Raw genomic sequence first — 14,069 nt, 5'->3', positions numbered from 1 at the left:
AAAGAATGCCTTTTCACATTCATTTTCTACAGCCCCTTTTTAAAAATGGTAACACTTAAAAAAATAACTTAATTCAAACATGTCACACCCTTGGCCTAGGAATCATTTTCACATATGAAAGAGGAATGCGATGAGGCGCTTATTACAGCAGATGCAGAAAAGCCAAGTTTTAGCACCAGCTGTGAGGCAGAACCTTGTTCCATTGCCCCTGACTGTTGTCTGTGAAGACTACAACTGTGAACCGTAGATCCAGCCTGCTAGACCATGGGAGCTCTGCCACAACCACCTTTGTTCAGGGAGTTAGAGAGCGGCAAGAGGGAGGAGTGTGTGGTTATAAGATTTGCTTAGGAACAGGCTGATATCTCAAATAGACTACTTCTGGGAGTCAGGTCCGACAAGGCCAGCTGTGCTCAGGTTGTGCCTGGGAGCTTTCCCTATTTAAAGGACCCACCTGAGTGATGTTTGGGGCTGGAATAGCTGTTTGTGAGAGCCTGACCTTGAGGGCCCTGTATCTTGGATTAAACCAAGAAAGCCTGTCCAGAAATCTCTACCCTTCCCTGGAACAGATGAAGTGAACTGTCCTACTTGGTTGCTGGTAAGGACCCTCTGTTATATGAAAGTGGATGGAAGACGTTCACTCTTGCACTGATTTTGAACTACCTGTTACTGGACTCTAGTCTGAGTGGCCAAACAAACAAGACTTTGGAGAACTTTGAATTGGCCCTGCTGGAAAAAGAAGAGTTAAAGTTTTATCTCATGATTGTGTTATATGAATGAATACTTTGGCAGTCTGTCTCTCTCTCTGTCTGTGAAGACACAATCAGCTAGCATGATCCTGCTTAGCTGGCGGGGTCACCACAATTATGTAAAACACAACTATTAACTATAATTGGAGTAGTTTGCTAATATAATAAAAAGCTCTGAATATGAAAAAAGGTATGCTCCCAGCAGCAGCAATCACTTTTAAAGTAAGAATTCATGGGTGAAATGACATGAAAAAGATGGTTATAAAATTTTAATGGAATGATAAAAGGCAAAAGTCAGCCTCTCAGCTGAATTCTTAAAATCTCTATATATCACAATCAGCTCCTTAACTGTAAAATCAATGTGGAATAGAACGTGTTGTCAATGTGGTTGTCATTGGATGGAAGCCTGCAAGAGTCTGACAGTGACACAGCCTCGCCTGCCAGGGCTGAAAATAAAATAATAAACTCCTGTTACTTAGTCAGAATTGTTTATAGAGCCAACTATAGCAGATGAGGAGTGGAAGGGGAGGGGCATATCGCTTAGTGCCTTTGATTGATTCCTCAGGCTATTTCATTACAACATTAATACTGGAAGGTAGTTTCATTTTGCCAAATGAAATTATCTTTTATGGGAGGCTATTTTGCTTGTCTGCTTCAAAAGTTCAGACTCTATTTAAGAAAAGGAGGTATAAAATTATCATTAATCTTTTCTAATCATCTGACTAGAGACAAGTGTTTATTTACTTACTAGTACAGTATTATCTTCTGATGGCCAGGCACGATGGGAATCATAGAATTTCTTGATATATGCAGTGGGCAACAGAAATAGATTATTGCATTTTAAAGGTAATGAGAGTTGCATGCTTTCAGAGGTCAGGGAGAACATATCTGTAAGGGACCAGTGTTTAGTGAACTTTCCAGAGCAGAATCATAAATTTAATCAAACTTTGAAGCTAATAGAATCTAAAATGAGTTCCAGACAATTGCCACTTCTACAGTTAAAAAATTAAAACAACAATAACAATAATACTTAATATTTAAGGACACCATCCAAGTATGGCTTTTGAAAGAGTCCTTGTTTGTTTTTTAAAGAGCTGTTTAACAGGCTGACATTCAGCTGACATTTTTCTATTAACAGTGTTATCAGAGGAAAAAAAAATGTCTACTTGTCTTTTTGGAACAAAGACATTAAAAACCCAATGTCGGCTTGGAGGGAGTGGTTCACAAGACAGGTACCACGGACAAAGGCAGAGCATTCTATTGTCCCTGACAGATTTCACTGGATGGGCTTGCTTTTCTGCCTCCAATAGCCATTACGTTTATTACATTTCCAAAACACCCAACAAATTCAGTTCCTGAATTCCATTGTGGTGTGCGTTCAGAGCAGCGGTTCTTAAACTGGGGGTAATTACCCCCTTGGGCACAGCCTGGGGGTAATGGAGCAATTTGTAATTGCTTGTTTGTGAGTCAAGGACCCAGTTTGGGACCACTGCTGCCAAGACACTTGTGTTAAGCAACAGAGTCTGGGTTTTGTGTTTTTTGGGGGGAGGGGCTGTGGTAATGACATTATTTAAAACCGGGAAAGGGATAATTGGGTTAAATGGTTTAAAAGCCACTGGTTTAGAGAGCAAGAGCGAGACTGAGCCTTTATCCTGTAGGCACTATGTAGAAAATATAAAATAGCATAAACCCTAACACCAATTTTGTCTATATGGATGCAAATATTCTACACTCCCAAGTCTGAGGACCAAGTCATTACATCTTAATTTATGTTAAATCATTATAATGTTGATTTAATTGCTTATATCTAGTAGAGGGATACAAAACCTTTCTTGCGTCAAGGGATATACGTGGATGTTGCAGAATTAATCACAAGCTTAATGGGGATAGAGTGGGGTATGGAAAGTAAGGCAGAAATTGCCCATGAACAGAATAAAAGCATTTTTTAAAAAAAATCTGCTTTTTTAAAAAAAATCAAACCTTTCATCCATCTCCCCACCTCCCATCCCCATCTAGGCTTTAATCTTAAATTATTTTAATTTTTACACATTCAGGCAAAATCAGCAATGAACTGAGGACCAGACAAAACGTCTTGAAGTGGCCTCATTTGGGATTATGCATAAATTATAAGGCACATTATAAACCTATCACTGCTTTTTGTATAGCTCTCAGGCTGCAAGCTGCTCCTGGAGAAAAGTTCATGAAATGGAGTCGCTGTTCATTCCCTGGAAGTAGATTTTTTTTAATGTTTTTTTTTTTTTTTTAGATTTTTTTGTATCCCACCTTTATTATTTTTATAAATAACTTAAGGCAGCAACCATACCTAATACTCCTTCATCCTCCTATTTGCCCCACAACAAGTTGGGTGGAGAGCGTGACTGGCCCAAAGTCAACCAGCCAGCTTTCATGCCTAAGGTGGGACTAGAACTCACAGTCTCCTGCTTTCTAGCCTGGGGCCTTCACCACTAGACCAAACTGGTACATATTGTATGCTGAAGGACAAATATTTCATGTTTAGCATCCTTAATTAGAAGAATTAAGTGATGGGAATGAGGCTAACAGGGTTGCTATACATTTTAGGACTGCAGCATAATGCATTTAAAAAGTTATGATATCCTTCCACCCTTACTTATCTATTTGTCTAAGGTTTTTCTCCCACTCTTCTAATGCATGTGGATAATTCTTAATGGCTTAGAAAAATTAAAATGTTTAAAAGGCAGGAAAAAAGACAATATTAAAAACACATAAAACCGAGAAATACTTAATAACAATTATAAAGGAGCCAGAGGATAGGTTCTTTTAACATTTACTGTATATCACCTGTAACAAGAATGCTTTTCTAAAACAGAGGGCCTTGACCAATTGTTGGAAACAGTGTGTAGCCTTACAGTCAAAAAGCTTAGTAATACTTACTAAGTAATAGTAATAGTTCTGCAAGTTACTTACTATCCTCTGTTGTATCTATCAGAGTCCAGCTGCTGAATGTATCACCATAGCCATTGCAGGCAATAACCCTCAACTCATAAGATGTGTATGGCTGCAGATCCTTGAGTACATGATGTAAATAAGTTGTTGGTTTAGAAAGCAATCTAAAGCAAAAATATATATTTTAAGATGGGAAATAAAAGATCACAGGGAAATACTGCATGAACAGAACTGCTGCATTTGAGATAAGCCACCGCACATCAGTTTGCATTTCTTCAAAATATAGACAGAGTTTAGAATTTATTTACTTACTCTGTAATATCTTCTGGGGAGTTCTTAAGTCTTATTTGGAGTCTGTATTTCGGTAAGCCTGGAGCATTGTTGCGAACTGGTATAGACCAGAGAACCTGAAGACTGGTCGGAGTAGCAGATGAAAGCCTAGGAGGCAACATGCCATCTGGAGCTGTTGAAAAACATGGATGAATTAGAGCAGAGAAAGATGTGGGCAACATACGCTGGATGGAATCAAAATGCTCCATACACTGGAAAACTGATATTGAGGATCAACAGCAATTTAAGCATGGTTAGTTTAATTTAACATCTTTTTGCACTACTGTACTATTGGGCTACACACCCCTTATATTACAATGATATAATATCATTATATATAATATAATATAATATAATATAATATAATATAATATAATATAATATAATCATAGTATGTCCATACTGTCAGGGGAAAAACCATGTTAAACACGGGAGGCAGACACACCATAAAACAAGTCACTTCAAAGTTCTAAAAGCTTTATTAAATGTTAGTTCAATAAGCAAGTAAAGTTCAACCAATAGCATACAAGGTACCTACTTAGATTCACATTGCAATGCGATGACCAACTTGACTGAGCTGTCAGGTAGACAGCTTGACCAAGAGGCCTCGTTTACTTGGATGCCATCCTTTTTATCCCTTTAAACCACAAACCACAATTATGATTCTGAGATCATTCCCAGAACAAAGTTCAGCACGTCCCGGTGCCCTGTCCCTGGCACTTCTGTTCTCATCAACAAATTTGCAATTTCCTTCATTTTGCAAGTTCCTCTTACTTCTAGTCATTGCCATACAGGTCACATTTCAGTTATCTTGGCTTTATTAAATGCAATCAAAACTAACATTAAAACATATAGAAGGCTACTAAAATTTTCCTTTCACAATACCAATAACAATCCATTGATATATTAAGATGTAATGCTCTCAAATTTGTTATGCTATGTATCTCATCAACTGAAAGCAACTGATTCAGCTCACCTGAGTACAATTGCTCTCTGATAGGAGGGAGTTTAGCAAATGAACTTTACAACCAATGGCTAAGGATACCTGCTTTTTCTGCTCTCAGTAATTACCAGCTGCACTATAAGCCATCTTGCATACCTCTAGTTCCAGCAATATGGTAAGCCAAACATGATCATCAGAAGCACAATGTTGCATGATAACATGGCACCATTTACTTATTAATATACAAACCACTTTTTTATTCACATTTCAGGGTAGGTGTAGGTAGACCTTTGAAATCAGTGAAGTTCTAAAACAATAAAAATACAATAGCCATCACAATGATAGGAACAGAAAAGGAATAATTAAGCTAAAATGTCAAAGAGGTTTTAGCCTGGTGCAGAAAGGAATTCATTGTTGGTCTTTGTCTAAGAAGACATACCAAAGTTGAAGTGCAATTTCTACAGATGGAACATCCAGAACATCTTACTCAGACTATTTTAACAGTTAATACTGACTTCTTTGAAATGGAGGATGTGCTGTTTTAGATACTGGGGAGCCAATTAGAGTGGGAACGTAAGAGGTACATTGGTACTTTTGACTGAGCTTGGTAGCTGGGATTTAGGAGTCATTTTCAGAATTCAGACTTCTAAAACACATCTAAATGCTAGTTCTGACATTTGAAAGAAGTTTGAGAGCAGTTATGAAATCGTGGAAAGAGAGGCAATCAGAACAGAAATTTGGTGTGTTTAAGCAAATGTTGTACATGGAACACTTAATATCCTGAGAATTTATTGATCATTCAGCCCTCAAAGCTACTTCGCAGTGCCCACCTTTCCTGTTTCATAAGCTTTGGTTTAAAAAGGGTGAAATGAGCACTGGAGCCTAGCATTGCTTCTCCCTTTCTGTTCTCTCTTTAGAACAGGAGCTGGCCTCAGCATTAAATTTCTGCCTTGTCTTAATCCAGAGTTCCTATTAACGAATTTTGTAGTAGTAAATTGCAGGTCTCTCAGAATACAAAAAAAGGGCAGCTCCTGTCAGCAAAAGGTTACCTGCCTCTGGTTTATATGTTGGACAGTGTAGGTTATTCCTATTGCATTAAAGGTTACCTATAACCTACATATAATTTTTGAAAGGCAACCTTCCACTCACCCCCCCCCCCCCCCAATTGCACTCCAAGGATCTAAATGGAGTCTCTGTCAGGTAATAATTTTAAAGATGTTTTGGAAAACTCGATGCAAAGCAACTGTTAAACTTATCAAGAGCTTCTGAACAGCTGATTACCTGCAACCATAGATCAAACTTCTACTTATTATTCAAAAATAAACAGAATATTTCACATATTTTTTATGAATGGGAACTTGGTGGGAATATTGCCCCCTTTCATCTCTTTAGTCCTAATGTTTCCTATAAGGACTAGCTTTATACACAAGCAATAATTATAAGGGAGCAATAATCTCCCTGTCATATTTTTAACAGAAGAGTCATGTATCTATCAGGATGATATACTGCCTCTAACAAACAGTACTACTTCAACTGCTCTTTCTGAGGTTTACTACAGCCCTCAAGGGGCACCACCACACTCCACCAGTAACTTACTGAATCAACACATCTTGTCCAGTAAATGCTCAATTAGCATGGCAAAATAGCATGTAGCAATTACATAGGAAAAGTACAATGGAGGAACAAAATTTAATTTCATTCCTACTTAACAGCATGAACAATTGACAGGCTATCGAACTAGTCAATTTTGCTACTTTGGAGATTAAACAAAGGTTAAATGCTTAAACACCACCTCAAATTCCTTGGAGGAAAGGCAGGCTTTAAACATAATAAATGAACTGTTAAGCAATCTCTAAAGCCAGGTTGCACAAGTGTCCATCCCAAGTATACATGTGGTCCCTGAGCTACACTAACACTTCTGCTCTTCCTCTGACTTAATAAAGCTAATGATACTATATTAAGCAATACATTCAGTTCTTCCTTAGGTCACTCAGTTCATTGACAAAAATTGATCAGTGGAACAGAAAGAAATTAAGATTTTAAAAATACTAATGTCTATCCAAGTTGAGAATTTGGAAGGCCTGACTTTTCAAAATCTGGGGCAGAAGCCTGTGCATTTAGCCATCTGTCTATAGCTAAATTTGGGTTGACATCTCTTTTTTTTCCTGACAGCTCCCCTTTCATAACAGCTATACAGCAAGAAGGTATAAGCTGTACTCAATGAACTGAGATCATCCAAGAAGTGAGAATTTCATTCAGTTGGGGAACTTATCAAAACTGAGACATTTCTTTATAAATAAGGAAGAAAGAAACTAAGGTTTTAAATAATGCAATAGAATATGTATGTGACCAATTCTTCCAATGATTTCAGATTCTTCCACCACTACATAATGTAAAGACAAAAGTCATTGGAGAAGACTGATACCTGGAAAAATTGAAGGAAATAAAAAAAGGCCAATGCTTGCTTGCTTGCTTGCTTGCTTGCTTGCTCGCTCATTCATTCATTCATTCATTCATTCATTCATTCATTCATTCATTCATTCATTCAATGTATATGGCTGCCCATTTCATGTATGACTCTTGGGTGACTCACAATAATGAAAAATGAAAATAAACAACAAACTACTGTAATAAAAAAAGGAACAAACAATATGCAGCCAAGTAGTAACAGTTTTACCAAAGATCATTTTACCCAGTGTCCTAGCCCAATGCCCAGGAGAAAAGCCAGGTCTTAAACATTCTACAAAAAATTGGCAAAGTCAGGGCCTTCCTAACCTTGAGGGGCATACTGTTCCATTGGGCTGGCACTTTCTGGGTCCCATCAGATTACATTGTTTAACTGAAAGGATCTGGGGCATGCTCACCCTGTCTGATATCATAGGGCAGACAGAGATATATAGTTAGTCCCACAGGTAACCTGGGCCTGTGTCAATAAGGACTCTATAGGTGCTAATCAGCATCTTGAATTGCAGCAGAATTGCAATCAAAAACTAGGTGTTTAGATAGTATGACTGATGACCCAAACAGGAGCTTACAAGAACTCAAAGCAGTTACTCAGAATCCTGGCAAAATAATATCCATCAGGTCATGAACTGTCAGGAATGACTGAACAACTGAACAGAAACAACATAAATCATCTTTGTAGCCAGGTTGAGCATGACCATGGTCAAATGGGGTTCCTCCACTGGACAAGAGACTACAATCATGGCAGACTGTAGTACACCAGAGGACACTGCTGTGGCCAACTCATAAGCACTGAAATGTTCACAACAGTGGAAAGAAATATGCCTTTCTGAATAAGAACAAGAACTACTTGCAAGTAATTTTGTAAATATATTCCAAAACATAATTTTGGTGATGGTGTAGCAAGCGGGCAAAGTAATTGTAAGTTTATCTATACAAAAATATGACTGGCAGTTTTGTTTGGTGCTCACTTCCAGTAGCTGATATGTGGAATTGATAGTCGCTTTAGCTTTCTTTCCCAAGGCCAGAACTTTCAGCATCCCTAATGACCATTCTTGTTGTCTGAGCCTGCAGATCACACAAGAACTCCTATTTGCAAGCATATTTATATGTTTATCATCCTTACTGAAACTGATCTGCTAAACTATGCACAGAACTTAAAAAAATGCCAATAAGCAATTGGTTGACTGATTAATGATTATAAATACATGTCAGAGAGACACTCGATGGAATTTATGGCTGTCCAGGAAAGCCAATTAGATGTCATGCTGTTTAAACAGATACCTAGCCAATAAGTATAGAATAATAAGCTTCCAGAACAAGAATTAAACAACAACAAAAATGCATCTACAAAGGACCTCATTTGCCAAGCCAAACTTATGAATGAGTAAATTTCTTACTGGAGCTCTCAATATTTACAATTCTTCAAAAATTTCTCAAAATCTACTCCTCCATTTAAGGATTCATAGATTGAAGACAAATCCAAGTATAATTTTATGGGATTATTATTACACAACTGTATCTTTTCATAATACTGAGGCTTATTATGGCATTAAAAGTTGGGGCCAATTGATTGGTTTGTTAATCTTTGCACCTGCCAGCTTAAAACAGCTGTTCACCCAGGCATTTGATTAAACTTGTGCTATAGTGCTTTTTGATCTGCCTCAACATTGTCCTGAATTTTAATGTTAGTTTACTTTTGATGTTTTTATTGAACTATTTCTGTTTTTATACAGCTGTATAATCTCATTTGTTTTGAACAATATAGATTTATTGAAAGAAACATAATTAGAGAAATGCAGTCAAATCAATTTTTTAATGCATTAAAAGATAGAAGTTGAACAAGGATGTATTTAACTCTGGGCTAACTGCTGTTTCCAGATCAGTAAGGTCATATCACAGTCTTCAAAGATCAATTTCAGAAAGACTTTGAACAATTCTCTTTATGGGCTATTTTGTCTTTCTACAAAACATAAAACTTCATAATTGTAATCTGCAGTCTTTATAGTAGACAACACCTCCCATATAATGGTTGAATTTATCTTTGCTCAGGTGTTCACTGCATGCCCTTGTTAACATACTAATCATACACAAAGCACACTGTTTTCTAAAGCTTTGTGCAAATGACCCAAAGTAGGAATAATCAACGCATGAAAGAAGAGCAAGTGTGATAGATTCATTTACTCCAGCCCTTGACCTCTAATGCTTCTAGGTTTTCTGCACAGAAGCCATGTGCATCCTTGCTATATGCATCAAAATGCAGCATACAAATCTGGATATGTAACATTGGTACAGAGAAGCATATCAAACCAGAAAGAATAAGGTCATCAGGCAGAATTTTGCTCCATCCTTCATACATGTTGCTTATCTCAGTCCTTAATCATCTGCAGAAGACTCTTTCCCATTGCGCCCAGTGGGAATAGGTGACAATATAAAACATAGAAAGATAAGAAAAGCCTTGTTGGATCAGGCCAAAGGACCATCTAGTCCAATATCCTGTGTCCCACCGTGGCCAACCAGGTGCATTTGAGAAATTCACAAGCATGGAAAGGAGAGTGATAATCCTCTTCCATTATCACTCCCCAGCTACAGGTATTTAAGATATACTGCAGGCAAGTCAGAAGATACTCTACAGTAAATAACACAAATACCTTGATAGTCTTATGCTGCATGACTCTCTGAATGGATGGCAGGAAATTCTATAATAGTAAAAAGGAGACATTCATGCAGCTATGTAAAGAAGAACAAATTTTGAATCTGCTTGAAATAAGTGCTTATATAATTGTTTTCCGTTGTTAGACTATTTGGTTTACCCAAAATAGTTCGTGCAACAGACCATCCCTTACTTCTATAGATGTATTGGGAGACTCTGGTTTAACTGTCAGATGTAAAATATTTTAAGTTTATTCCTTGTGGACCTGATATACACTGTTGGGCAATGATGTAGGGAAAAATGCATCATGGAAACCCATGAATTAAAATGGCATTTTTAAAGAAATATCCTTCAAAATATACATTCTAGATCTTAGAATTAAGGGAGCTTTCAAATACATAAGAAGTTTTCCATGTATCTTTCAAATGTACATTTTTGTGTCCCTTTCTTGTTCTTGTTAGTATTAATCCATAAGAATTCCAGCATCCATGTGCTCCAATGAGACAAATCCAATAAGCAAGCAATAGTTACTATGGGTAATGTTCAAGCTGTACTATATCTTATGTTACCTGCTTTGTTCACAATCTGTTCAAAGTATCTGCTATTTGAAAACAATCTATAATCTCATGTGTGTAGACTACTGAATTGCACGTCAAATTCAGATATAACCCATTTTTATTATTTGGCTTCTCTCTCCCCCTCCCTTAACAAAAATCTAATTTACTTGTTGTTCCCTTAGGTACATAGTACACAGTTCATAATTCATTTGATGTAAAATGTCAGTTTAGATTTTTGCACTTCTCTGATATATGGGAAAAAACATGTACATTTCAATTTTCTTCTAGGAGACTCTGCCAGCAACTCCCCACCACCACCACCCAGTGCAATTGAGCTGCTCAAAGACTTTTGTGTTAAATTAAACATCAAAATTCAGAAACTGTGAGGAATGATATTTACAAGACATACAATACAAATATATGACTATGTGAAAAAGATAATCATTTTTCCTACCAGAAAGTGATCTCTCCCAAAGAGCATATTTGATCCTTGAGTTAGTTCTCAATTATAATTTAATACATTGCAATTGGCAGGGGCTTTCTCCACATTCATATACAAAGAAATATTATCATACATACATAAGTAACTACTCATCACACAATTCCTTTTTGGGATAAGCAGTGTTAGAAAAGGAGTAAGAAATTAAAAGCATAAGGTAAGAAAAAGAAAAGAAAATACATCTACGTACCTCTCCACACATTTCTATCCATCCTCGCTTCGCCAGATTACCACCTTCTTTAAACTTTTCAGTGCTCTCTTTCAGAATATTTTATCAACCCATTCAACTTTGCCTTCCTCTCAATCCATTCACTCTTCCTTCCTTTATCTGTTTTGTGATTCCAACCTCATACATTCTCCCTATATGACCATTATACCTACTTCATACTAGTCATCCACTGGGATATTAAATTCTTGTTCATTCAGCACCCATTTTTTCTTGACCCTATCACTCTTGTTTTCTCTTTCACACTTCTTAAGTGCTTCATTCTCATTCTATACGTCTTAGTTTTGTTTCTTGATGATTTCTGAAATACCCAGCCATCAGAAATTCATGGAAGGTGAGGAAGGAAGGAGGATATGGGTTTCTTATCAATGTTTGACCGTGTTTTTTTGGCTCAGTCAGGTCAGTGCATCCCTTGGTTTTCTGAAGCCAGTGTTTTCCTGGATGAATCCCCTAGTTTTTGTTCAGAGGCTGGCCACTGGTATACTGTTTCTTAGTGTGATCTGGACCAGTTGGTTAGGGAAAGTTCACTACCTCTTCCAGGCCACATAATGCAGTCCAGTAGGGGCTGCTCCAAGGACACTGGAAGGCTGTGCTTCTGAAGCCTAAAGAAAAATAACATTATGCAGCTCCTGGAAGGTCTAGCAGCAGACCTCACACCTTGGAGCTGTGAGTATGAAAGTCCAGCTCAGTGGAAGAACCCAGTAGGCCTCTGTCCACTTCCATTGCTACATTGGTTATGCGCAAGCATAATCTGTAAGGAAACTTGATCTTGAAAAGGCTCAAAGAGGTTTCCTGAAATTATTATGGTTGGTCACACAGACAGCCAGATGTTTAGACTGGATCTCGCATTTTTATCCACCTATCAAGTCCTTCCCAAGGACCTGGGATAAACAGATGCTGTTTAATAATATTAAATGCTGATGGCGTTCAAGTGGTGCTCCAGATGTTTTGGGATTGCACCTAAGGCGCCTATTACTATTGTTACTATCTTTTGCTTTGCTTTCTTTGTCATTCTACTTTTATTTGCAGGTCTTTATATTTTGTGATTTTCTTCAGTTCTTTCTCTTCTCTTCTGCTGTCTCCGGGTATTGCAATGTCCACTATCCAGTCTTTTTTGTCTTTCTTAACAATTGTTAAGTCTGGGGTGTTGTGTGGCAGGTGCTTGTCTGTTTGAATTCTAAAATCCCAGAGCACTTTAGCTTCTTCATTTTCTATTACTTTGTCTGTTTTATGGTCCCACCAGTTTGCTTGCAGGCAAATGGTATTTCTTGCAGATATTACTATTATTATTGTTGTTGTTGTTATTCAATGTTGATAGGAGGAGAGATCGAATCCATAGTTCCTCACATGTGGGGTCACCAAGGGCTCAATGCTCTCCTCTCTCCTGTTTAACATCTACATGAAACCACTGGGTGAGGTCATCTGCTGGTTCAGGATTTGGTATCTTCAGTATGCTGATGACACCCAAGATTACATCTCAGTCCCAAGCTGCACAGGTGAAGCTATCAATGTGTTGACCCAGTGTCTGGAGGCTGTTTGGGTCTGGATGGGGTAGAACAGTGTTACAGATGCTGCTCCCAGGTTCGGCTTATGGTCACTCACCCACACACTCACAGCCTGTTGAGGCACGCAGATCTTGTCAGCCCCCCTTGCTTTCTACCTGGGTTTCCAGATAGGTGCAGCTGGAGCAGACAGACACACAGCCCTGGTCAACAGCCAGGAAATAATTGGGGATACACACAAATCACTCACACACGCACAGCCTGCTGAGGCACGCGGATCTTGTCAGCCCCCCTTGCTTTCTACCTGGGTTTTCCAGATAGGTGCGGCTGGAGCAGACAGACACACAGCCCTGGTCAACAGCGGGGAAATAATTGGGGATACACATAAATCACTTCCAACCGAACACTGGGGCATGAGAGGTTCTTTGTAATACACGGAGACCCAGTGAATTTAAAGTAACAGCAAAACTTTACTGGTTGCAAGGTATATTTGCTCTTCCTCATACACACACACACACACTTACCCATGTCCTTCCCAACTAGGCTGCCAGGCACTAGCTAGAGGGACGGAAGCCGCCAAGTCTGGATGACTCAGATGACCAAGAAGACTCAGATGACTCAGACGACTCAGAATGGGCGGGCTTTGGGACCCCTTTTATCCCCAAAAGTACAAGTTGATGGGATTGGGGCGAGGGCCTCCATGTGCTCAGGCCCAACCTCCTCTTTCTGGTTCAGATCATGTGCTCAGGCCCAACTTCCTCTTTCTGGTTCAGGTCCTTTGTTTTTCCTTAATGACTTGCTTCCTTCTTATCTACCTCCCCGAAGGGATCCCATAGATAAGTTTCCTGGCTTTTGTCCTCCCTGCTTACGTGCCTGCTTCATCTTTAGGTTATGGCAGCTTCAGCCTAGTCTCACAACAGACTTTGGCTCAATCTTGACAAGACTAAGTGGTTGTGGCTGTTTGGCCCCTATGAGTTGTGGATGTTACAATTATTGGGTTTGGATGGGGCTGCACTTCCCCATTCAAGACTGGTGTGCAACTTGGGGGTCCTTCTGGACTTGTAGCTACTGCTTGAAGAGCAGGTGGCAGCTGTGGCCAGGAGGGTCTTTGCAGAGGTTCACCTGGTGCACCAGTTGCACCCTTTCCTTGATTGGGAGGTCCTTCAGACTTACTCATGCCCTGGTCATCTCACAACTGGATTGTGGAGTCCTTGGGGTTCTCTGA

At 38.7% G+C, this 14,069-nt stretch overlaps 1 protein-coding gene across 1 annotated transcript in view; it reads right to left on the bottom strand.

Moving 5' to 3' along the window:
- USH2A (usherin) overlaps window positions 1-14,069 on the bottom strand; it is a 484,310-nt gene that overhangs the window by 184,024 nt on the left and 286,217 nt on the right. The window contains 2 exon segments of the mRNA XM_088132494.1: window positions 3,693-3,835; window positions 3,984-4,134. Of these exon segments, the coding sequence (XP_087988620.1) occupies window positions 3,693-3,835; window positions 3,984-4,134 (294 nt within the window).

This window comes from Python bivittatus, unplaced genomic scaffold (assembly GCF_059951505.1).
Source record: "Python bivittatus isolate LINGU-HERP-01145 unplaced genomic scaffold, Pbiv_v1 ctg000020_np1212, whole genome shotgun sequence".
Classification (NCBI taxonomy): domain Eukaryota; kingdom Metazoa; phylum Chordata; class Lepidosauria; order Squamata; family Pythonidae; genus Python; species Python bivittatus.
The sequence above is the reverse complement of the archived record's forward strand: the minus strand, read 5'-3'. Positions and strand labels throughout refer to the sequence as shown.